The sequence below is a fragment of the Haemaphysalis longicornis genome, unplaced genomic scaffold (assembly GCF_048455015.1).
Source record: "Haemaphysalis longicornis isolate Haplotype H1 unplaced genomic scaffold, Haemaphysalis longicornis Haplotype H1 scaffold_4, whole genome shotgun sequence".
NCBI classification, from domain to species: Eukaryota; Metazoa; Arthropoda; class Arachnida; order Ixodida; family Ixodidae; genus Haemaphysalis; species Haemaphysalis longicornis.
Genome location: NW_027526361.1, coordinates 67,094,994 through 67,120,632, shown reverse-complemented (window position 1 = coordinate 67,120,632; position 25,639 = coordinate 67,094,994). Strand labels below are relative to the sequence as shown.

Sequence of the window (25,639 nt, the reverse complement as noted above, 5' to 3'; positions counted from 1 at the left end):
GTGCTAGTTACGTTTTGTTTTCCCGGTTCGATGAGAAAGTGTGAACGGGGTTGCACTGTACTAACAAGTAAATAAATCAGAACCAGTAGTATGTGTTCTGTTTTTTTTTTATATTTCCTAATAACAGAGAGAATGCAAACAATTGTTATTCCCTGCCACAAGGCACTTTCTTACCCAAGCTGTCAGGACATTTCTTCAGTGGCTGCGTTTATATTTATTCTGGACTATATAGGTGCTCGCATTCCTTGCCAATTCACGCCTGAATGTTGCATTGATAAAAAGTTACTGCCTGTAACCTATGAAATGCTTGCTTGCATAGGCCAATATAAACACTCTGGTGATATCAATCGCCCGTCGTCGCACCCGCAATGGTGGCATGCTTCCTTACACGAACATCTACCTCGCAGATCGAGCCGACATTAAACCTGTGCACCTTTATAGAATGATTTTAAAGAATGGAATTACGCTTACTCTACGAAAGCAGAATAACCACTGCGCACCTAATTAAAGGCGTTCGTTTAAATGCCACCAGGCGCAGTTTTATGTGGAAGCGCTTGCGCAAGGTCACATTGCGACACGAAACAGAGTGTTGTCACAATGGTAACATCGAACGTACATAGAACTAACCCCCAAACGTAAACGCACAATTAAAAATAAGCCTTTTACGCGCATACTCGCAATAAAGAGCAAATGCGAGTAAAAAACAATTATATGAGAAACATGCATAAAGTACTCAGCTCAGGGTTGCAATAAGAAACGGAAATTATTTAGATTCCTTTTTTTGTACACCAGTAAAGAAACACCCTTCCTGAATTGAATATTTCAGTTTTATACAAGTCCCCAAACAAACTCCGTGTATCATACGGAAAAAGTTGTTTCCTTGTTTCGCGACTCACCGGTCAATGCGGCACAAAGAGTATATAGATGCTTAAGGAAGCGCCGATGCAGGATAGCGATACAGTCGACATTGATGAAGCTTTGGCAGAACCTGTGCAAAATGAAACGAAACATAAAATTGAGCAAATTATGTGAGTAATAAATGGCTAAAATATTATCAGGTCATACCAATGAATCCGTTTTCTGCTGCTACAAAGGTACACACTTTCTTGGTAAATAACGTAGTGGAGTTCTACCACGGCAACTCTTAGGGCAGTGTCAAATTGTAAGAATAGCGGAGTGTGCATACTTATGTTTGAATGAAGCCTTTGTTCCAATAGAACATAAAAATATGACAATGATGCCTGGTATGCGCATATAAAAGGCGTATGCAAATTGTATGATGGTTCTGCAGCGTAGTTTATACAGCGATTAAGGCATTATTCATTCTTCGCATATATTTCAAGCTTGATATCCGCCGCGGTGGCTCAGTGGCTAAGGCAGTGCGCTACTAAGCTCAAGGGCACGGGTTCAGTTCCAGGTCACGGCGGCCGCATTTCTGATGGGGGCAAAAATCAAAAGCGCCCGTGTGTTCGAGATTTGGGCTCACGTTAAAGATACCCAGTAGTCAAAATTAATCCGGGGACATCTACTACGGCGTGCCTCATCGGCTGTGTCGCGTCGGCGTGCGCCAAACCCTACAATCAATCAATCAATCAATCAATCAATCAATCAATCAATCAATCAATCAATCAATCAATCAATCAATCAATCAATCAATCAATCAATCAATCAATCAATCAATCAATCAATCAATCAATCAATCAATCAATCAATCAATCAATCAATCAATTTCAGGCTTGGTGTTTAATCGACGCCGTAAGCCTTCTATAATAACCTACTGTGCGGCTGTTTTACTGTAGACCGCCTGATATAAAGAGTGAGATAAATAAAAAAAAATGTTTTCCTTCATTTGATTATGGCTAAGGGCATAGAAAAATTTGCCAATAATGCTGACTTGACAAGTAAAGAAACGATTATTAAGAAATGCCCTTATTACAAGCTTTCGGACACCTGATAAACTGGTTTCAACAAACAAGTGCTTAAATCCCAGCATTGAAAAACTGCATTTAAGGGTGTCACCGAAGTCTCTCTTCGTTTGAATTTCTGGTATGCGTTTCGAAACTGGACGGGGAAGCGAGGGGGGCTGAGACGTAGAGAATGGTTTAAAAAAGAGAATCACTACGTGGGCGTCCAAATTCTTTCGCGCATGAAGCTGGGAATCTGGGAATCCGTCTTTTCGCGGCGGTAAGCACTTCCCTATTCGGAAAAACTCAGTCCTCTTTTTTCGGAAAAAAATAGGAAAGCCTGTTCGCCTTGTATGTTAATTTATGTTTAGTCCAAGCGCGACTACTTTTTGTACCGAAGAAGGTAAAAAAATCTGCGGAAATTCAGAGAATTGTTCACTAATGTGTGGGATTGTCTAGAGTGTAGAGTGTCGTAAAAGAATGCTGCGCATTAAAAGGGCTTCGATCAGCGTTTGCAAAAATATCAAACTGCGGTGAATCCTCTAGGCAACCACACACTTCGTTTCCGTCTGCCCAGCGGCAACGAAAGCTAAATTCTTTCTGCTCCCTTGTTCCTTAGTGAAGTCAGCCGCAATGCGTGAATCCTCCGCAGTACTCACTGAAAGGCCCATTGGATAGAGGTCGTTTTCAACGCATCACGTTTCTCTCTACCACCTGCCCACCTCTATCGCAATACCGATGAAGCAGTAAAGGCAACGGCAGTTAGAAACTTCAACCGGAGAAGAGTTGTTCGTGCCTGGTCAATAAACGGAGCGAGCAAGCTCACGTTGGGCCCTCAAATTATTTATGGTCGCCGGGTGCGCTTGTGCGCTCAATGGTACAGTGCGACGGCGCTGCGCCGCGAGGAGCGGGCCAAATTTGTCTCCCGATCCTGCAGCTGGAGGGAATATACGAGCTCGTAAATGCGGCCTCTCGGCCACTCACCGTAGGCTCCCCAGGTAAGCTCTGCAAAGGGAAGAGAAGGAATGAAACGGAAGGTTAGGCGGTGAGGCACGAAGAATCGGATGTCCAACATGTTCGGCGACGCAACTCCGCAACGCGAAGATTGCCGTTTTTTTTTAATATACGGCAATGATTCATGCGGAGTTCTTCAGAACTAAGACAATAAGCAAATAAAGACGCATAAATGTGGGCGCTCTTCTTTTGCCAGAACCATGTCATTGGATCAATGCAAGATGTTGGGCGTAAAACATGCGGGGATACTGCGGCATGGCACATCCAGTGGATTAAGCAGTAAACTCTACCTGCTCGTCGAAATGATAAAAAAGGCGGAGGGGGATTGGAGCGTCTGCGCTTGTGTTGGAGACGTTTTGAATTCGAATTGAAATTCAAGCCGCTGCAGTTACGTTATTTTCTTTTTCCTGTCTCTGCTTTTTTGTTCTGCATTCATTATTAAACTTTAAATTGCTATGGGGATATTGATGTGACACAAATTTTAACGCAGTTGTTGCACTTGTTTTCATGAGCGCGTTCTTCTGAACAGTCCCTTCCTTTTCTGCCTTTGGTGGAAGTGGTTATTGCTGCAGTATCCGACTCTGGTCGGCATTAGCGCCGCAACAATAGGGCTACTAGTGGAGAAATCAGGCAGAACCACGCCAAGCAGGAAAAAAGGCAGCTTCTTTGCCTCGGCTTTATATATTCGGAATGAAGTTGAACTGCAATAAACAGAATTCACGCGCCACCTATGTACTTCAACGTATACCAATCCTGTGATAGGCGGCAAAGCGGGCAAATTGCCTTTGCACCCACCCATCTGCGTACATACAATACATCGCAGCAACGGAATACCGGGCCAACAGACGTAGCGCAGCTTCTCTACTTGTGGCTAGTAACACCGTTTCCGCGTCCACTTCAATTCGTGCCGACGACTCGCAGCAACGAGCGTTTCTCTGGCGTCCACCGTCGACGGCTAATTGGGTTAACACGCAGCCGTCGCGATCGACTAATTGCGTTGAGGGAATAACGCCGGGCCTTTGTTTACGCACCATAACCCCCGCAATAGCATAAATGCTATTGTGTAGCGAAACCAATTTAGGGAATGTTCGCGCTCTACATTGGATGTCGAGACAGCGGCTACTCCAAAAATTGAATTGGCTGTGCTTGCCCAGCAGCCTAACCGGGTTATTGTGCTTAGGTTTTGGCGAATAAGTTGCCCGGGCCATACTTGTTGGGGAGACACCGACCAGAAGTGCCCGCAGTAGACCTGACGAAACAATGTACAGATGAATGTAGCGCGTGAAGGATGTTGTAGTCACGATTGTATATAGTGACGTTGCAGTAGTTTTTTACAGCGACCCTTGTTATAAAACTACATAATCTGCATTCTTCCTCATCCACGAAAAGCCTATCATGCGTTGGGTTGCTTCATCAAACTGAGCCCTTGCAGGCACGCAAGGGAAAATATTTCTCACTGAACTCCACGGATACATGAAAGTGGACTTAACATCAGCCGGATTTCGATTTCACTCCCAAACTCGAGCGCTCGAAAACCGACTAAATCGCAGGTTACGTCATCCTAGTCGGCATATATGGCTGTTTTTTTTGTGTGTGTCTTGAAGACGTGGATGCGTAAAAAAAATGCATTACTGCACAACATATTTTCTCTAGCTCAAGCAACGAACAGTTACGAAATTGCAACAGGCAGATGTAAGTGTAAACTACATAATTTTTTATTTGCGTTTTGTTTGCTTGTTTGCTTGTTGCTTGTTTGTTTGTTTGAATATACTGCATGAGGCCAACAAAGCGGTCGCCACTAAGTTCCAAAGCACCACCAGTCGGGAAACAGAACCGACATCTATTCCTGGTTTAAAATAGATAAAAAGGAAATAAAACGATAACAAGAGTCTGGAACCTTCTTTTCTTTCGCTCTTTTTTTCCCGACTTCGGCCCTTTGGGGCATACATTTTCTCTCAAGATGAGTCGGCTGATTGCATTGTCCTCTACAATCTGGCGTCTGCCCTTCTGTTTTGTCAAGCATTGACTGCATCGAAAAGGATTTCCCGCAAGGTCCAAAGCAAAATTAATTTCAGGAACGAAGGGCGCGATAAGGGCGGGAGATAGGATGCGCAAGCCTGATGCGGTCAATAGCGAAAGTTTTCTTCTTTCCTAGGTGCAATTCGCTTTTAACACCGGCTCGAAAGGCGAGCCATTAAAGCGTCACCATCGTCGAGCGGCGTTCAATAAACGTTTAAGGCCCATCAGCAGAGATTCGTCCCGCTTGAACAAACTTGCGAGGCCTTACAAAGACCGGCGTAGAGATGGTTCGGTCTGCGGCTCCATAAAAAAAAAAAAAGAAAAACATTGCTCGTGGGAAAGTTCGATCTGTTCTTCCTGTAATCTTTGTGTAATATTAAGGAGATACAAGTTTGGTAACTTGCGGAGACACGTTTATATGTAAAAAAATCCTCCTTCAGTTTGTAATCCCTCAGCTTCTTGCCGCTGTTTATTGAAAGCACACGAACCCCATCTAAAAGTTATTGTTCTGTGCTTTGCGTAATAAGGATAAAAATGGTAGTATCTCCACTCCGTCGATGATGGCGAGGGTGCGGAGTACGGAGACTCGAAATGATATCCAAGTTGCGCCCCGAGTGACATACGATTTGCGCCCCGACCGTCATTATATTTGAGCCGTGAGTTGCACCTTGATTATTCCCTAAACTGCAACTCACGGCTCAAACCGAATTTCGCTTGATTTTCGCTTGATGATAGTGTGCCCACGGATGGACGCGGACGGACATTGGGAGGTCCTAAGGTACTCCGAACCGCTACAGGCGAGGGAGTAAGCCGTTTGACTCTCGGGTACTAACTCACGGGCGTAGCCCAATGGGTAAGACGACTTACACTAAATCTGTCTGGTATACCAGACACAGGATGGTGCCTGTGTGATTTTTTGCGATTGTAAATGCTATGTGCACGGACGCAGACGGACATTGTGCGGTCCTAAGGTACTCCGCACCTAAAAATGTCACAACATGGAACACCAATTTTTTATTGGATATTTTTATGTAGTTTGTGCAAGCTGCATTCGCACTTTACGCAAGGCGCAAGAGCACTTATAATTCTTTTTGAATAAAAGGGGTATCTTTGAAAACTTCCTCGCGTTTGTTTTTAATTGTTTTTATGAAGTAATCTTTTTAACGTAATTCATTGCACGTGGTTAAAACAGAAGCGTAAACCAATCATACAGCTGTAACACTCGCTTCGTGCAGAAGCTCCGCCGCAATGACTGGAACATTGGCCAGCTAGGTTTCATTCATCTTGTAATTTAATGTTTCAAAACGATGCAATGGGTCACTCGTCTTATCACGGACATTCATACGTATTATCATTAAGCTAGGTATGTATAAGTGCCTGTGATGCAAGCTTGGAGGCGACGTTTATTTCGTGTTTGGCGATTGCAATAGGCAAACCACTGGTGGCGTCCAGATCGCACTGAGTACATACTACCGAAAGACACGTATTGGCCTATTAAATATCATTCCCACGTTTTCCGCTCACTAGAAGTATTATTATAATAAAGACAATAGAAATTAGGAAACAACAGTAGTAAACACTCCGCAACGGCCACTGGCTTATTGCTTGTATACGGCAGGTGATCAGGACCACCTTAGCCGCACGGCGTAGAAAGCAGCTTAAAGGGGTAGAACTCCTGGAAGGCGCGTATGAAGGAAGCGCAAATAAATGGTAGCTGCATTACCCTTTTTCTGTTTTTTTCTCCTCGAATGTTCGTCCGGGCTAATTCCGCCCTACATTTCTAGTTTCCTTTCTCCTGGTGTCGACTTGTTTAACAGCGCCACACCAACCGGGTTAGCCTGAACACTTCAGTGACTCATGCATTCCTTCTTCCGATCCAATTTCGTAGGAAGACCGATGTACCAGAGCAAGACAGTCAGAATATGCATTTAAACCGGTACCTCCTCTCGCAAAACATGGCCACCCCTTTTAGACAGAAAGAAATGCAGCGTCATCGGCCATGTGTATTAAACCCTCGCAGAATTTCCACCACCTCTTTGTAGACCAAATGAAGAGGCCACTCACTGCCGGGAGAGCCACCCACCGTGTGCGAGGCTCATTCGGCGCGTGAGCTCGTAGTTGCTGTAGGGAATCTCGAGCACGCACTCGAAGACGTCGGCCAGCGAGGGCAGCTGGCTCTCAGCCATGTCCGCGTGCAGCACCACGTCGAACAGCCCGGCGGCAGAGGCCCTCGTGAAGGTCCGGACCCCGGCCTCTCCCACGGGCCTCCGCCTGCCCGCCTTGATGAGGAACAGCTTCAGCTCCGGCTTCGGATACAGGCCCTGGCCCGTGCACAGAAGGCTCACGGTGCGCGACTGCGACTGGGTCAGTGCGTCACCGTTCGGAGAGCTGCTGTAGTTGAAGGAAAACGACTTGGCCGGCACTGTAACGATGGAGAGGAACGTAAGTGAGACATAAGATTCCCCCAGTTTCATACAGTTGATATTTTTTAGAGGTGCAGGTGGAGCGTGTGTTTTTAAACAATCTAACCAGGCCATGTGTGCATTAGTTGGCATGCTTTCAATGAGCTAATCAAGATCTACTTCAATGACTATGGAAAGAAAGCAGCCCAGTAAAAAGCAAAGCCCCTTTGTTAAGAGAACGATGGTTAAAACTTAAAGCTTTCTCCCATGCAACGTGAGTCAAAGTCCAAAATCCAAACTGCTTCTCCCCTGTCGGAAGGCAGCCTCCCCTGTCGCGCGCTGCTCCATCGCATTTATCCGTCCTTATTTCCCTCCCCGAACTGCCCATCATGCGGCATTCCCGCCACCTTATCCCACACCATGTGGGCTTGTCCCAATGATCCTTTTCCCTCCATCACCTGCGACGAGCACTGGGAGAGGGCGCTGGGCAGCTCTGATCCGGAGGTTCAAGCCTCCCTTACGAATCGGGCTGCCATTGTCGCCGCCAGGCTAAAGCCAGCGGCCACCACGTCCCCGTAACAGAGCTTGACTAAATAAAGTTTACCTCCTCCTCCTCCTCCTCCTCCTCCTCCCCTGTCGGAATGTCGCGACTGAATAGACGTCGGCTTCATAATGCGAGGGACTGTGGTTCAATTGCGACCACGGACTAGATGTGTCTTCGCTTACATCATCATCGTTTTGTGAAACCCAATGTGTTAAGTCGACCTCCGTGCAAGTGGGCTTTTACGCGGTAAGCGACCATGTGTACTGGCGTGAGCTTATCTAAATGACCACACACAAAAAGGCAACCGAGAAACCCGAGAGGAAGTGTGATTTTGTGCGCCCCTCAAATGACGTGAGGGAGACGACGATGAAGGGGCGGACGTGGAAGGAGGAGAGGGAAATAGAAAGTGTGCGAGAAGACATTAGCATGATAATTACGAGAGGCCGATAATTCAGCCTTACACGCCAACTCTGCTCTGAACCGCATTGCTACGGCCTCGGTTCAGGAGGAGAAGGCTGCCGCGCGGCGACCCACCACGCTGACACCGAGCTTCAATTAGCCCCAGCTCTTGGGGCGTCACAGGCTCGGGGCTCGCGCAGCGGAGATTTCCTGGTCTGCCGGCAACTGCTGACTCAGCTGCAGAACTCCTCTCAACCCTCACACAATGGAGCGCCTATGTGCAGGCGGTAGACAGGTCACGGTACCGAAGAAAGAATCTGGAAGGACGCGACGTGCCACGGGGTGCTTGCAGGGCATCGCTTCGTTCGTTTGTTCGGAAAATGCTTATGAAGTGGAAGAAGAGGATCAAATGTAAGGGAAAGAAATTACGTGGGTGGTCTCCTCCCATACCGAAAACCAAGGGCTGCCGCCGCGGCTTTGGTTCTGCTGATCAGTTGGATTTTGAATTCAAGCTGGTCGCTGCACAGCAAGCACTGCCTTCTCTGTGGAGTAGAGGAAATATTGAGGCTGGAATATCTGTGGCAATGCCATACGAGGTGAGCCCTTGGAATGGGGGTCCGTGAAGGGGAGAAGTAGGGGTATGTTATGCGAAATCAGTTCTGCAGAGTTCTGCAGGAAGGCATTATTGTCAAAGGTACCAGCTTGAAGTCTTCGCTGAGTACGGGTTCTGAAATGTTTAGGGGCAGGTTCGGGCTCTGAGGTGGTGAAAGGAAGTTTTTCTACCGTCATTTTAATCACTGGACACGAAAACAGCTTACCATAGACAGTCATGTCCTGGTGCCGGGCGTCCTGGCCAGCCAGTGATGCCACAACGCAGGTGTACTTTCCGCTAAGCTCTTTGGTGGGCCTCAGTATACGGATGGCCCGGTACTGCGAATAGTCGTCCCTGGAGTTCACCGAGTACGTTTCGTCCAGACGTCCCTGAAGCACACCGAACGCCTCGCGCACATTCATTTCCGGTATCCACTGGTACACCGGCTCGAGTTCGTCGTTGAAGAACCACTTGACCACCAGCTTGAGATCGTTCTCGTTGTACACGTACTCGCAGTCCAGCACCACGGGGGTGTCCGTCCCGTTGCGTACCCAACGGGGTACACTCAGCCGACGGATCATCACGCCCTGGCTGCCTGCAAACCAAAGACAAGAGATGAGAGGGGAATCACTAACACTGTCGTATTCTTCGACACAATGCTGTGACACCTAGAAGAAGAGCGCCCGGTTTATTTTCGGGCAACCTCACTTTGCCTACCATTCTCGTAGTCATCTATGCCCATGCGTTAATTCCGACAAGTTAGATTGCACACAGAATAATGGCACGAGTATAGACGTTGTAATAATGATGATTCAGACCGCTCAGAAAAGCCTACTCATACAAGGCTTATCGCTGGATAGTGAGGTAACTATATGCAGTTTTACCCGCCCCCTTTCACATACAAAAAATATTGCTCTGACCAAAAAAAAGTGTTAAAGACAGGAAGGTATATACAGTGGGTCAGCACAAAATAAGTCTCAATTATCGTTTTTCTTAAAATTTAGCTCCTTTTTGCGTCGTATCAGGTTCAGGTTTCTATACTGGAATGAAAAATGAAAAAGTTTATTTTGTTTTCACACCACCATGCAATGAACTATGGTTGTTTGACACGAAACAATGGTAGCGAAACGTCTGCTTAGTGCCTGGCGATTTTTGCGGAATTATTTGTTTCTAGTTACTTTCGCACTGATTGCCAGTAATACGCCTCTCTTCTTCGAAGAAACCCTCAATTCCCCCAACACGTCAGCGCCACTATGGTCAGCCGCATCTTCGTGAGAAATTGTTTGCACCACTTGCCAGCGCTTGCTAAATAAAACTTCGAATGGGAGTGGTCCTCGTAGTTATGTTAAGCACACGTACTATTATGAGCAATATGAAAGGGAACACAGGAGCGCGTGGAAAACACCCTCAGACCCAGCTATTAGTGAAACGCAGCGGCCGCCGTCGGAAACAAAGTGGAAAGAGGGACGCTGTTCTAACAACTGTTCCCATTCCCGCCGTGCGTCTTATCGGCTGTCGGACGGTACCATATTATCGGCGAAATGACGTAAACTGCTGCTTTGTAGGAATGCCAGAGTGGTGGGAGTGCCAACAGTTAATGGAAGAGCGCCCTCCTTTCCCTCTTGGTTTTTCACAGCGCCATCCGATTATCGCTCCGAGTCTGTTTCGAGGCTGTTTGCCACGCGTTCCTGTGTTCCCTTTCATATTGCTCATAATAGTACATGCTGTCTAAATAACGTGTGAGGCAATATTGAGACTAGATGTGTCTTTAGAGCCGATATTCATACAGGGAATCACCCCAGAGCCCCACAAAAGAACGGCACGTTCAATGGTGACTGAAGTACGACGCGGCTTGGCGACCCGGTTAGACTGTTAGACTGCCCACCCACTCGCCCACACACACCTACTCGGAGCCAGGTCGGAATCACGTTCAACCAACAATGTTGATGACCGCGTCAGTGATGTTGAAAGCGAACCTATTTCGTGCGTGAAACTATCAGCATTGGCTACTGGACTGCACTTACCAACGCAGATTACCCGAAATGAAAAAAAAAAATTGCTCATTGGTGTCAGAGATGATCACTTTTCAGGACAAACAACTTAAAACTGGTTATTGTATATCAAAAGTGAACTTTCAAAAGAATATCACATGGCTTCTTATATTTCACGAATCCAACCATAATTTCTGTTAACCTTCAAATAAACACAGATTACACGAACGCGTACAACGTTTTTATGTACTCAGTCGAGGAAAAAAATGGTTTTGTGAGCCGTGAAAAAAAAAAAAACGGAGAGGACCTTCTGACAAATATTTATTAAAAATAATCCCCGACCTCTTTCGCGAAACCGTGTCTCCTATAGAGCAAACACATTTCACTTCAATATCACAAAAAAACATGCTCATTAAAAGTTTGCAAAAGAACTAATCACACTTTTCGATAATCCCAGGGTAGCACCAGTTGTATGCGACATTTCGCCCGCTCTACCCTGGGAGCTCTTAACCACCTCTTTTCACATTTCAAAGCTGCCTACGTAACTCGCTCTACTAGCAAAAATGCAAGCGAAAAGAATGCCTAACGTGCTGCCACAGCTGCACCCCGAATAAGCATTCTAAAAAACGTTTTAAGGAACGCCAAGGCGCTAAGGCTGCCAAGCGCGTTGGGGAAGCAGCTTGGAGGATATGCAAAGTGCGCGCCTCAACGATGTCGTGTTCACTATGCGCCGGAAAACTTGGCTGCAAGTACGGAAAGTTTGACGGCGCTGTCGACAACCGGAAATATTGACACGCATTAGGGCTAATTCGGTTACGCAGAGAATTTCTTCCATGCGCGCCCTCCATCGTTCGAACTTTTCGACGACGCTGCAGTAACTTGAGGTAAGGAATTCGGCACACACGGGCGCCCTCACGAAGAGAGTGCACACAAAAAGTTCTCCCTTCCGACGATTTAGCACGCGTGCTACTTCAAGGTTTAAACGGACACGTAAAAACGTCATCTAGTGAAGGTGTGTGTTATTTTTTGTACGTGGTCAGGTGTACTTCTGAGGAAACTTTTTCATTTAACTTTACATAGCGCACACGCTCAGAAGTTCAACGGTGCTATCTCAAGCGAAATTCTTGCGACGGCAATTTTCTTGTAAGCGGCAGTGGGCCTACACAGAAGTTGCGTACAGTTTTTTTTTCGTTGCGTACAGAGTTTTCGTTTTGCTTTGCGGAGCCCGTGGGGTTGTATTGTGTAAATTATTGAAGATTCGACTGGTTTTTTTTTGTGATTTGAAGAGAACCATCTCACGATCGAGTCGATGCAAAGTCGCTGCACCCAGCGCAGAAAATAAAAATTGACCCAATTTTCAACGGCGGAGATGTTTAGCAAATCGTTCGCGTTTTGTGCCCGAAGTTAAAGATGCCAAGAAAATGCCCAGCAGCACACGTGAGCGCGTCCACTTGAGCGCGTACCTCGCGGTGACCGCCCGGCAAAAATGCCGAGCGCTCATGTGTGCTTGCCACGCGGTGACCGCCCAGCGTCCCCGGAGCACGTTTGCCAAGCCCACTGAGGGAGAAAGATGAAGTAAAGGTTGTTGCGGCAGCGAAGAAGTAAATCGGCTGCAATCGTGGACTTAAACCGTCGTGATGGTCATGAACGCTAGGTACAGATTCGCTACATTCAAGTCATACGCGTTAGTTCGAGCTGCCTACATTTTTTTTTTCAGTTTTTTCACGCAGGTTTGTGCGATTCACGTTGAACGAAACATTCCAACAAATGAGGAACTCATATGCATTGTAATGAAAGACAAGGGTAAATATGCGCCATCGATTTCTCGAACATTTCCTCCTAAAACGGTCTCCCCCCCCCCATATTTGCGAGCCTGGAAGGCACCGCTGCCAGCGGGACACTTTTTCCCGCACAAAAGCAAAAACAAAACTTCACACAAACACAAAAACAAGTCTTTCCAAATGTTGCTCAGTGGCTGCAAGACATATTGTCACGTTGCCACAGGTAACGCAGTTGGCTTGAAGGAAAAACAAGTTTATTGGAGCGAACTTGTGCTCCCCTAACAACTAAATGCACACGTGGTGAAGCAGCAGTCTACAAAGTGACGTGCGCAGGCGAGTGTCTGGGAATCGAATACCGCGCCGTCTGCTCTGTGGGAATTTAACTCTCGGCGCCAGTGTTTCTCGAACCGTCGAATCGCATCCAGAACGCTGTAGATCAAAAAACGTTTATTCTAGGCTTGTGACGTTAGCTTGAAACACTTTCCCTATCAAAGGGGATAACACGTGCGGCATAAAGAATGAACACGCGCTTCACTTGTTCCACGGATAACAGAGATAACACGGGCCGGCGCAGCCGGCAGCCAAAAACAAAACATACATAAAGAAACAAAATGCATGGTTCGCGGCATTACCCCCCTCTAAGAGTGCATCGACCCGATGCATCGGACCGCGAAAAAAAACAAACAAACCCAATGTATGGTTCGCGGCAATATACACATGCAGTAGCATAACGACATTTGCCGAGATCTATCGTTACTTTCATCGGATTGAATGAGTCTGTAGATACGACTCCTAAGAGCTTATTTCCACGTGCTTCAAAGTTACACCGAGGCATCCTTGAGCTTTTCCCGTTCACTTCTGGCGTTTGCTGAGGCATATAAGGCTTTCGTCTTAATAAGCCGCTCCCCTCAAGCAGGCCGCACCGGGCGGGAGCAAGAATTGCTCCGTGGCGCCGTGTAAAGAGTTTCGCCATCCTTGTCGTCCCTCGAAGCACTATTTGCTCAACAAACGTGCCCAGGTTGTATCTCAAGTGGGCAGAGGAAACACAAGAGAATAAGCGACGTGACACAGGAGCGCGAATATGCAGTCTGAGAACGAAAGATCGCAAAGAAAGGGGGCGGCGCAAGGTCAACGGTCACACGGTCAGTGAAGACTAGGGTTGACACGCGGCCGATAAGTTGCTAAGCGGCGGCCATATGGGCGACTCTTCACGAGAGCAGAAGAGTTCAAAATTATATGAAGCTCCTTGCCGAGAAACGAACCGAGCTAACAAGATGTGAAGGCACCACTGATCATCTAAACCAAGAACACGTCGGCGCTCTAATTACCCTTAGGATGGCCAACAGCCAACACTGAACGCTCATGCGATGACATCGTTCTTCCGAGCTTGTGCTCTTTTTTGGCGAATTTTAAGGACACGCGCGTTAAAAGCGTTTTGATGCAACAGTATTTGAGGCTTAAAGTGTCGTATGTTAACCTGCTTGATGCGGCTTTGGTATAGTGCGATATAAAAGTTTTCAACAGGAAGGAAATTGTTATCAGCAAAAATAAGATATCGACAGAGCTCAACTGAAGTACGCCATTCAAACACAGACTAGATTGCACCGCACCATAATCATACTTTTTCGTTGCATATAGTTTTCCTCACCTTATTTCTGGCAGATTGAAATTTAATTTGTACCCTGGCATTTTTACGGAGGCGTTCAAATGACTGGAAAACAACATAGCGGGAAATAACTCTATGCCTGTATATTTTGCTAAAATTCTATCGCAAAAAAGAAGTTACGGGCCATTCTTATCAATGAAGGGGGATGACTAACGAAGCTAAATAAAATACACATCACAGACATGGTTAGAGATTGCACACGTGTTTATTTTTCTCATATTTCGTTACGGTGGTGACTATAGCATTGTGTTATCTAATACAACTTGCTAGTAGTGGAGATTTATCGTATCAGACAACGGTGGAGCTGTCCGTTTTCCCTCCGTAGAAGCGCAAATATTGACAGAAGAACAGACAGAAATTCCGCAACCTTTACAACGTCCCTGAGAACTACCTAATTACGAAAAGTAAATGAAGCTCTCATATCTCCTTTTCGTACACTTGAATACCATATATTTTTCTGTGGGATATTTTTGATAAAAGCAAAGCTTACTGACATTTTCTGTAACCATATTCTTCTCGTCACTGTCGATATATTGGCAGTAACTGGGAATTCTGTAACGTTTACAACGTAACTGTTAACTGAGCAACTACGACGAGCAAATCAAACGGGCTAATTTCTTGTCCCCTACACCGTCCACCGAAAACAAGCATTCGAACCATTCCTTCGCGTACTTCAGGTTTTACACGTCTACGAAAAAATAGATATTTAAAACGCAAGGATTGACCCAACAATAAGAAAAGAGTAGGAATGACGCCAAAGCCTCGGGTAAAAAATATTGAATCTTCGCTGCAGAGGGTAGACAATAAAATGAGGAACATGTCAACAACGAATAAAAAAGCGAAACAATTCAAATTCTCGAACTGTACCTCGATGCTTGCGGGCTCCGCCCTCCCTGCCCAGTGCTGCGTTTGTCTGCCATGCCTTCATCTTTCCGACGTCGCGTGTCACCTGTCGTGCGATTCGTTGAACCCGCTGTAGTTCTTCTCGTTCGAAGCCCACGTCGCCGACGAGGACGTCAATGACAAGGGCAAAAAACTGGAAAACTCCCTTCCCCAACCCCGAAAGCTCCCCTTTCGGCATTCGCTTTCACAAGCGATTTGAGCTTCCCACACAAAAATCGTTCCGACCAACTTGATCTACGCCCGCGGAAAAGCGTATAGGAGATTTATGGAGACCGCCTCTTCGTTCCCGTGGGTGTCCTGACGTGTTGATCGCCTCGCCCCAAGGTTCCTGCCGCATTCGGATATCCTGGGACAAAGGCCGATGTAGTCCGCTCATGTAATTGATTCCAACACCTTTTTTCCTGCATTTTTTTCGTCCTCTCGCCGCCTGCTTTCAGCCATGTTTCTTTAATTTTTTCGTCGTTGTATTCGTTGGCATTGTGTACGTAAATAAATAAAAAAATAAATCAACCACCTTCTTTATTTGTTTGCTCCCTCCGTTCATTTTGTTCTCAGAGGAAAACAAAAGCAAGACTGACGGCGATAGCGACTCCCTGTCATTAGAGTGCACGCCGCTGGCCTTATTGATCTCCGCCGCTCGCGAACGTGTGGGGCTGGTATTGGGAAAACAAGGTCAAGAGTCCGACAATTCCACGGTTTGTATGGAGAGCGTCTCTATAACACAACGCCTGCTTGTTTCTTGACGATCCTGCTTTCTTCAACACTCTCATTGTCGACGTAATTCCATTGACGCACGCAGGTGTTTTTTGTTGCAATTTTTTAGATGTGAAACCCCCTGAAATGTCCCAAAAACGCAATGCGGAACATTGCACATACTTGATTTACCCACGTCTCTCTTATTCTCGTCACTTGGCACGCCAAATGTTTTTATGTGCGTGTGTGAGTGCTGTATCACCTATACTACTTTGTGTGACTTCTAACACCGTATAAAAAGGCGCGAAAAAAAAGAGAATACAACTATCCCCAGAGGTGTCACGCAACCTCGGAGTGCCAGATCTTCGGCGCTCTTGTTCTGTGACCATCCGTATTCTGTGTATAAACGGCGAACACCCGTTTAATTGAACAGACGTGCTTGTTCACAGGTGTCTGCCGCTTTGTTACAGGCAAGGAGTTCAATATGCTGACAGCTTTAAGACAGGTCACGCTGTTCCCAAGACTTGCCATGCTTTGGCAACGCCTTTTCTTTCTTAGATGATGCGTAGCGTTTTATAAATTGTTTGCTTTAGTATTTTACTTGTCTAGGGGCGTATCATTTTACAAATACTCATGCCGTAATGGTGTTCATTTCCAAGCTAATATCCAGAACTGAAGCTGAAATGGGACAGCGGAATTACTTAAACTGACATGAGCACGCTGGGTGAGGACCATCACATTTAGTGACAAACCATCCAGCTGATTGATAAAGCCTACACATACTTTTCGATCCTAAGGAAGAATCTACTTCACAAAGCAAAGGTAAGAAAAAGCTTGGAACGAAAATGAAAACGTTGAAGCAACGAGCCCAAGCAGGAAAAAAGAAGGGCGCCCTACATAGAGCACGAGAACCGGTTGCAATAGCCATTGAGGTCAAAGATGCACATATTTCAAGATACGCCGATGTACTTTGACACTGACACCTCCCTGAACACCTGCGCGCCCTCTTATCCAAGAGACGTCTGCCAAATATTCAAGTTCACAGTGAGCCGGGTGCGCGGTAACGAAAGCGCCGTGCATAGACATCGGTGCTGATTGCCACCATCTCTCAGCGAGATGTGGCATCATGCCCATTGTCCGTCACCATGAAGTGGACAGCTGGCTAACTGGACGATCACCTGGTGAAGGTTATTTCACTTGAGGAAGCCCTTCGTCGTCAAAGGGTGGCTTCAACTGACGTCGTCTGGCGAACGACGTCCCCCCGGTTGAGAATTGCGCCTGCCCACCTGTTAAGGCCTCGCAAGCTGACGCTAGAGAAAAAACCGCAACGTGTGCGCTTCACCTTCTCTCTAGGGAAGGACCCAGCATGCAAAGGGAAAAAAGGGGAAAGGGAGTGCGACAAATAAGAAGGCAGCACACATACGAGGACCAAGCGAATAAAAGGCATTTCTAGGTGGTAAGGCAAGTAAACACCGGTTTAAAAAACAAGAAAATGGCGTTCGGTAACAAAAGCCTCTTTCTTATCGGCCACGGCATTGTGGGCGGTGGCTCCGAAGGATTCGCCTTGCCCTGATCCATTGTGGCTGTAATGGATGGAAGGAACGCGGAGTCTGTTCTGCGTCTGCGCCAACAAGCCTTCGCGGACTCCACCGCTGCCACTTATAACGAAAAAAAAAATGAGAAGGTACAAAACGGTGAACTAGGCCAGCGAGCGTACAGGATGGCCAACGGGAGCCTAGGATACACTTTTGAAATTAAGTACGCTATATGTTTTTTTACAATAAGTTCGCGTGTGGACGAAATATTCCCGCTAGATTTGTTTTCGGGGCGCTGGTTCTCCATATTTTTATACTGATGCGTCACAGGAGGGTATATTTTCTCGGGCTCCATACCTGATGAGCTTTACGTCAAGCGGGCAGCAGGCCGCTGCGCTCGCCACGGTTGACGATAGGCATGCTTGCCGTCATGCACGTCGTGCGGAGCTTCTACAGAAAGCAGGAGTAAGCGTATCGCTCGTAGTCAAAGTTGCGGTCCGCGAGGGGAAAAATAAGTAATGTGGTTCACTTGTTCCAATCGGGCAAAGCAAGAAAAAAACAATAAAAAGCTAGCTGTTTAATAAGGGACAATAAGGAAGCGGTGTGCCCGTATATCGAGACACTGAGATACTTGTGGTGATTGGATTACTCGAACACGAGCTTAACGCACACGGTTCCCATTACCAAATTAACTCGAATGGTCCTTAAAAGGACTCTAAAGACAACCATATAGTTGCTTCCGTGTGAACCTCTGGCCTTCCCATAGCCATTTTAAAGTTGATTCGGTGCCGAAATATGTCTTTATGGCTGAGAAATCGCTAATGAAACACCGCATTTCTCTTCTCATATTACCACGCAGCGCTGTTTGTGCCACGCTAAACCGAAAGAAAGCAAGGCAGCGTTTATGTACAGAAGTCAAAACTGTTAACAAAAACGCGCCAACGCCTGACTTTCGATACGTGCAGCGCAGCCTGCTGATAGCCACCGGCGTGGCCACTTTATTAAAACGTGCTCAAGAACTGAAAACCTTCCCGTTCCACCGAGGTATAACGGGTAAAATAAATACATTGAAAATGGATGTATGGATTTAAAATTAAAAAAAAATGTAAAAAGGTAATTAAACAAGATAATTACGCAGAAAATGACTTACTAAAGAACCATGATAAATACAAAATATCTAAAGGCTATTGACGCGTTATTTGCCGCTGACTTTGTTTCTGCGTGTGAGTGAAATTGTGACAAAATATTTGAGGGGTTAATATTGTTGAATATTAGCGTTAATTAGTATTGTCATTTTTTCTAAAATTTTTAATGTTTTTGTATGTTTTAAGCTGACGGCGCTGCGGCGGCTTGGCATGCGAAAGCTACTGCCGATGCTTCCGTGTTTTGGTGGGCAAGGTACGACGCCGAAAGTCCCTCACCACGACCGCCGCCAAAGCCTATATTGAACGTTATCTTACGCTGATAACCATTGCAGTCTTGTCATAGCCTTTGGTATGGTTTCAATATAAAAAAGGGGGAATGTAGGAAACATACCAAAGGCGAAAACGAGACTGCGCTGCTTATCCACCACCGAATGCTCCTCTTTCCTTTTTAAAATCGATCCAAGAGTTTTTGTACGCAAATACCTCTGATAAAACTCGGTTCATCATCGCAGGTGATTTCAACCTTCCCGGGATACGATGGGATAAACTTGAAATAAACTCGGCACACTTCAAACACTGCGAAATTTTGTTTGACATAGCATTTACTTATGACCTTACGCAGTGTGTTCAAGGTGTAACTAGGGTAGGGCCTGCTTCAGAATCCACCCTTGATCTTGTATTTTTAGATAGCCGGCTGTCCGAATACGATGCCTCAATTAAACAAGTTATTTCCGATCATAAGCTGGTTTTGGTTTCTATAAAAAATTGTTGTCAACCAAACATGGTAAGAGACCAACTATAACTTGCGAAAATTTTTCCAGTGCTGACGATGTTACTATTCTTGATTATTTAGAATTGTCACTGTACTCCTTCCAAGAGGCGTCCGATGTTAATGTGTTATGGAACCAATTCAAAGATACTATAAACCATTGCTTGCATCACTTTGTTCCTGAACGAGTAAAACCGATTAGGAAACACAATCCCTGGATTAATAGAGATATTATTCAGTTAAAACGTAAAATAAAACGCATGTGGAAAAACAAGGCGAGCAATAGGTCTGATCTTAGGGATCTTTCACGTGCCCTCAAGCATAAATTGCCAGCCGCTAAGGAAAAATATTACTCAGAAACTCTGACCCAGTTTATGATTAACTGCCCACAACGATTTTGGCGTCACCTTTCCCCGTCGCAAAGAACGGTCCAATATATTTCAGTCTATGGACATATTACAACTGGCGAATTGGAAATAACTCGAAGATTTAAAGAATACTTCCACTCTGTGTTTACTCGTTCCGAAAAATCCTCCGTACACGCTTCTCCCACACCCAGCTCTTACGAACCGCCTGACATGCCGGACATTGTCTTATCAGAACAAGGAATATTTTCGCTGTTATTGGACCTCGATGTAAAGAAGTCACCTGGACCAGATGGTATTCCGAACGAATTTTTGAAGCGGTATGCAGAGTGGGTGGCTGAGTACTCAGTGATAATTTTGACAGTGTCATTAAATCAAAGCCAACTGCCTGATGAGTGGCTAACTGCAAGAGTTACACCTGTATACAAAAGTGGGAACAAATATGATATTGAAAACTACAGACCTATTTCAAATACCTGCACCTGTTGTAAAATATTGGAACAAATACTATCTAGAAGTCTTTTTACCTACCTCGAAAGTTCTACGTTAATTTTTCCTAACCAGCATGGCTTCAGACGCAAACTGTCAACAGTAACGCAGCTTTTCCAGACAATTCATGATTTCGCTAGCGCATTAAACGATTCAGGTCATATAGACGCAGTTTGTTTGGATTTATCGAAGGCATTTGATCTCGTACCGCACGCTAAACTTGTAATTAAACTTACTCACTTTGGAGTTAATAAGAACCTTGTTAACTGGATTAAATCATATTTCACGAACAGATCGCAATATGTCGAGATTAAGGGAGTGAAATCAACTCATTTAGAGGTCAAGTCCGGGGTACCACAGCGGAGTGTCCTCGGCCCGGTTTTATTTTTGTGCTATGTTAATGATCTTGAAGATAGTATTGACAAAAAGCTCACAGTTAGTCTGTTTGCGGGCGATTGCTTAATTTATTCTAAAATATCCAGTCACAGTGATCAAGTAACTTTGAATTCAGCATTGAAAACAATCCATGAATGGTGCATGAAATGGGATATGAAAATTAATTATGACAAAATAGTATTCGCCAGAATAACAAATAAAACTAAAAATGTCCTCTCCTTCAATTACGAGCTCCTTGGAAAGAATTTAAAACGTTTCACTCATTTCAAGTATCTGGGATTCACAATCTCTGAAGATTTAAATTGGAAAACGCATATAAATAAATTATGTTGTGCAGCTTAACAGAAATTGTGGTTCTTGAGAAGGAACCTCAAACTAGCAAACTAGCAACTACGAAAGCCAAATTGTCTGCCTACACAACCACTGTCCGTCCACTATTAGAATACGCCTGCATCGTATGGGACCCTTCGAAGAAATACCAAAGTGCAAAAATTGAAAAAATTCAAAGGAGGGCCGCAAGGTTTATTCTATCCAACTACAAGTCAACAGATTCGGTTACTGCCATGCTAAATAAACTAAACCTGCCACCTCTCGCAACACGGCGCCGACTAGCGAGATTAAAGTTTCTTTACTTAATGCACCGTAACTACTTTAACTTTAACACAGAGCAATATTTGAAACCTCGACTGTCTCGTACACTTAGAAGTAGTCACCCTAACCAATTAATGCCTATAATGACTCGTTTAAATACATCTAAACACTCTTTCCTCCCCAATACAATTGAAGACTCGAACAATCTGCCGCCAGAAATTACTAATTCAGACTCTTAGCGCACTTTGAAAAATTATTGTTACACTACACAGAAGCCGATAGTGCTGTCTCTTGATGATTTGGCCCTATAGTGGGGTCCGCGCCCATACGGAAGATATGTGTCGTATCCAGTTTGGCTTAATTGCGCTTGTGTCAGAGTTGCTTATTGTTGTGTACCCTTGTACTTTGTACCTTTGCATTTTGAACCTGTGCACAATGCAGCTTAATACTATACTTGTGCCGCAGACTTCCGCATACTGTGTCGCACACATTCTGCGTTGCACTCGTGTCTGAGGCGGCAGTTACTGCCTCCATGTTCTCTGTTGTACATCCACCCTGTACCGGCCTCTGGGCTAATAGTACAAATAAATAAATAAATAAAAATAAATAAATAAATAAATAAATAAATAAATAAATAAATAAATAAATAAATAAATAAATAAATAAATAAATAAATAAATAAATAAATAAATAAATAAATAAATAAAAAAAAACAACGGCGTCAGATAATGTTTAATGTAAGCATTGGCGGCGGTGGGGGTCAGGGTCTTTTGGTGCCGAATCTCTCCCCCTAAACAAGGTAGCATTGGCAGTAGCTTTCGCATGACAAGCCGCCGCAGCGCCGTCACCTAATCTCGCTGGACACGCCGGTGCTATCAGCAGGCTGCGCTGCACGTACCGAAAGCCTGTGTACGCCTATGTTTCGAGGCATAGCTCAATTTCCAGAGATATATGTTTATCAGGGTACTGTGTGCTGATGTAATAGCTGCGCAAATTTTGGGAAGGAAGTAACAAAACAGAATTACTAGAAGCAAAGCCTTGTGGAAACGTTTCACGCTGCTCGACAAAATTTGATTTTATAACAAGCTTTCTCGAACCCATTATTGAAGCAAGTGTTAAGCTGTTCGCCCTAGCTGTGGCTTAACCATGCATATAAATATAAGCAAGTGATAGCTTTTCCTGTAGGAAGCGCATTTTCCAACGATAATGGCGCTTAACGTAGCGAACAAAAAGATGGTCAAGCCCTAAGAAATCGTTCTTTTTTCTTATTCATCCCTGATGCAGCCTTGGTAGAGGAGTGGATGCACATAATACAAAGTTAGGCAACAGAAAAAATAATTCACTAATGCTTGTTTGAAATACCGTCACCGAGATTTAAGAAACCCTCATGCATAATGAGTATTTTCAATCTGTGCAACAGCGCGAAAAAAGACGTGGCCAAGGCCCTGAATGACGCCATAACAACTTGTCCAGCTCACCACTCTGTTACAGTCTTTTCAATGTTCTGAGAAAAGATCACGCGCGGATGTAGTTTATGCATTTTGCAATAGCGCCGATCTTTTGCTCGTCACCCACAGTGTGGAAACGGGCCATAAATTTTACAATGACTTGAATAGCTTATGCACCTATTTTGCGCCTCTTATTCTCTTCAAATGAACGCCGCAGACCGAATTATGATAAATGCAGCGCTCCTTGTTTGGCAGCTATTCGCCCTCTTGTCTTTCGTACTCATTTTTATGCATCACAAGGGGTGCACTTTTGGTGAGGACGCACTGGAGAAAAAACTGTCAGATGAGCTGCCGTCTGTTCCAGGCACTTCTGTTGGCTTTTATACCCTACAACAACATGGACCGGGTTGTCGAACACATGGCGTCAAGGTTTTCAACAGTCGTTGCCGTAATCCTTGTTATCGCCATCTTTACCTTCGTCATTACGCAACTCGAACTTTTTCTGACCACATAATGGAGAATAGGGTGGAGAGAAGAAGGAAGAATAGCTTCGCACAACTGAGAAAAGTTGTCCCAGCGCTGGCGTATCATCCAGCCGAGCTGTTTAATGGTAGGGAGAGTATAATGCCGCCTGAAGCTTTTTGTTGAAAGGGGACTTATCGCTGTCGGCGTGATGGTTGACGCCAGGCAAGCTACATAAATTTGGAAGCCCCACAGCGAGTATGGGACGCTTGGTTAGAGAAGTAACGCTGTTACCGATGTCGAGATGAAATCGGTTCCCGAACATGGACATTTTACTTGGCACCTTATGAAAAAGCTACATGGTGCGCTGGCATATGAAATAAACCATTTTGGAATAGTATAGTTCGAGGTAAGAGTCGAACCCCAAAAGTCACCTTCGACACACCTACACCACGAGGTTAGGAGGTGCGCATCAGGTTTGGCCATGTGTACGGCGTGCGCATGCATGGCAACCGAGCGGATGCTTATTTGATTAACTTCCACAACTGTTTATTAGCTCTTCTTTTTTCCTTTCCTTGTGAAACATTGGCTTTGCGGAAATCTGTTGCGAAATTACCAAGGTGATGTAAGCGCAGGTGATTTGGCAAAATATCAAACAATCTAGACCGCACCACCGGAAATAATTGACTTATTTCGTTCCCCACAAATATGCAAATTGTCCTTCATACTTTTAGTGCATTTCAGCACTGACCAAAAATGCTGCACTTCCCAAAACTACCTTTAGTCTTGGTAGTGTTTAATAAGCAGTTAATTTATTGAGTAGATGAGCAGGAATAAATCTGGAGTAATGACAAAAAAGGATGCCAGAAGCGCCCTCTTCAGCTTACGTAATGCAACTACCTTGGACAAGTTGTGAGTGCTGATACAAACTACGAGAAAGAAATCTGGCGCGGAGTAGGAATTAGCTGGGGAGCACTGGGCAATCACTTCGATGTAATGAAAAGTAAGCTACTTCTGTCACTGAAAAGAATAGTATACAGCCATACGAGCTGCCGGTGATGACGTGTTGGCGCCTTACAAAACGACTAACAAAAAAAACTTCGGCCGGATCAATGAGGCATAGAACGAAGGATGTCAGGTGAAACGGTCAGGGACAATAAATGACCCTCTTGGATCAGGGAACAAACTGGAGTAGAAGGTGTCATAGTTCAAATTAAGAAAACGAAATGGACATGGGCTGGTTGTGTAGTGAGACGAAATGGCAACAGGTGGACCACAAGGATAACAGAACAGAGTGGCTACCGAGAGACGCGCCTAGAACAAAGGGGAGACCATTAACTAGATGGAGGGACGAAATAAGAAAATTTGTTGGCAAGATATGGAATCGGACAGCGCAGGACAGGTGCAGGTGGAGGCCAATGGGAGAGGCCTTCATCCTGCAGTGGCCCTGATAACGACGATGACGACAACGACGATGACGATGATGATGATGATGAATGTATTTCGGCATTGCACGCCTATATGTGTGTTTACAATGTTACCGGGTTGAGGTTAAAGTTAAATCGACCCAACAAAAAGTGTGGAATGCGTCAGGAGTTTGGTGCACTGGTTTTTCAGTACACGTGTTAAACAATATACGCGATCATCCAAGCATGCACATTGCGATGTCGACTACCTGTAATTATATTCTCTTCTAAAGGCCTGTAACTTAGACACACATTTTAAACTACACTCACGCATCTACGATGACATCACGTACATCCCCTGCGGATTTGAACTGTGTGACAAATACACTTCAACAAGCATTACACAGTCTACCCGCAAGGCCTGTAAATGGGAGAAAATAGGCGTTCAGTAATTTTCTCTTTCCTCGTGAATAAAAAATGGCGTGTACTTTTTTTCTTTTTGTATTTCTAGGCAATTCTAGGCTTCCCCGTGCCCGCTGGTTACCACAGCGCTGGAGTTCCGATTGGTATAGGGGCCTTTCCGTGAGTTCAAGGTATACATGAATTGCTTCCGTGACACAATCTACAAAAGCGTTCGCATGCTTTTTGCACTATTCACGTGGTTCTGAATTATATGAATCTGCTGCGGGCACAGCCGGTGCGTTTTCAGGGTGCGGAAATGACTAGTTCCGTGTGCCCTAACTTCAGTTCTTTTGCGTTTCTGGCGAACCTCTCCATGCATAGCTTCAGCTTCGCCCGTTATCCCCGACGTTTTCACCTTACTCCTTGACATCACCTTCCTACTGTCTTCGGGGCTTCACTTCGGTGTCTGAGGTTATACCCGGGCACAGGAAGGCAATCTGAGTATATAGGTAGCGTTTTGTGTGCATCTTCTTCCATATATTGCTATTTCTTCTTCAGTGTGTCTCATATCATAAAAATAAGAACATACGTTTAATCCCACTGCAAAAGCAATAGGGTATTTGTTCTTGCCATTTCGCCGAATTTTCTAAAGAGCCCTGCTTCGAAGATCAAGAAGTCGATACAATGGCGTCAAAAACCCACCATTGTTGCGTGCTTAGAAGC

The 25,639-nt window shown here is 45.1% G+C and overlaps 1 protein-coding gene across 1 annotated transcript in view; it reads right to left on the bottom strand.

Annotated features, from left to right (window-relative positions):
* Positions 1–25,639, bottom strand: part of LOC144178860 (uncharacterized) — a 45,199-nt gene that overhangs the window by 3,693 nt on the left and 15,867 nt on the right. The window contains exons 2-5 of the mRNA XM_077706994.1: positions 9,101–9,469; positions 7,021–7,359; positions 2,889–2,909; positions 897–988 (exon numbers count right to left, since the gene is read on the bottom strand). Coding sequence (XP_077563120.1) covers positions 900–988; positions 2,889–2,909; positions 7,021–7,359; positions 9,101–9,469 — 818 coding nt within the window. The 3' untranslated portion in view covers positions 897–899. The remainder of the gene's footprint in view (positions 1–896; positions 989–2,888; positions 2,910–7,020; positions 7,360–9,100; positions 9,470–25,639) is intronic.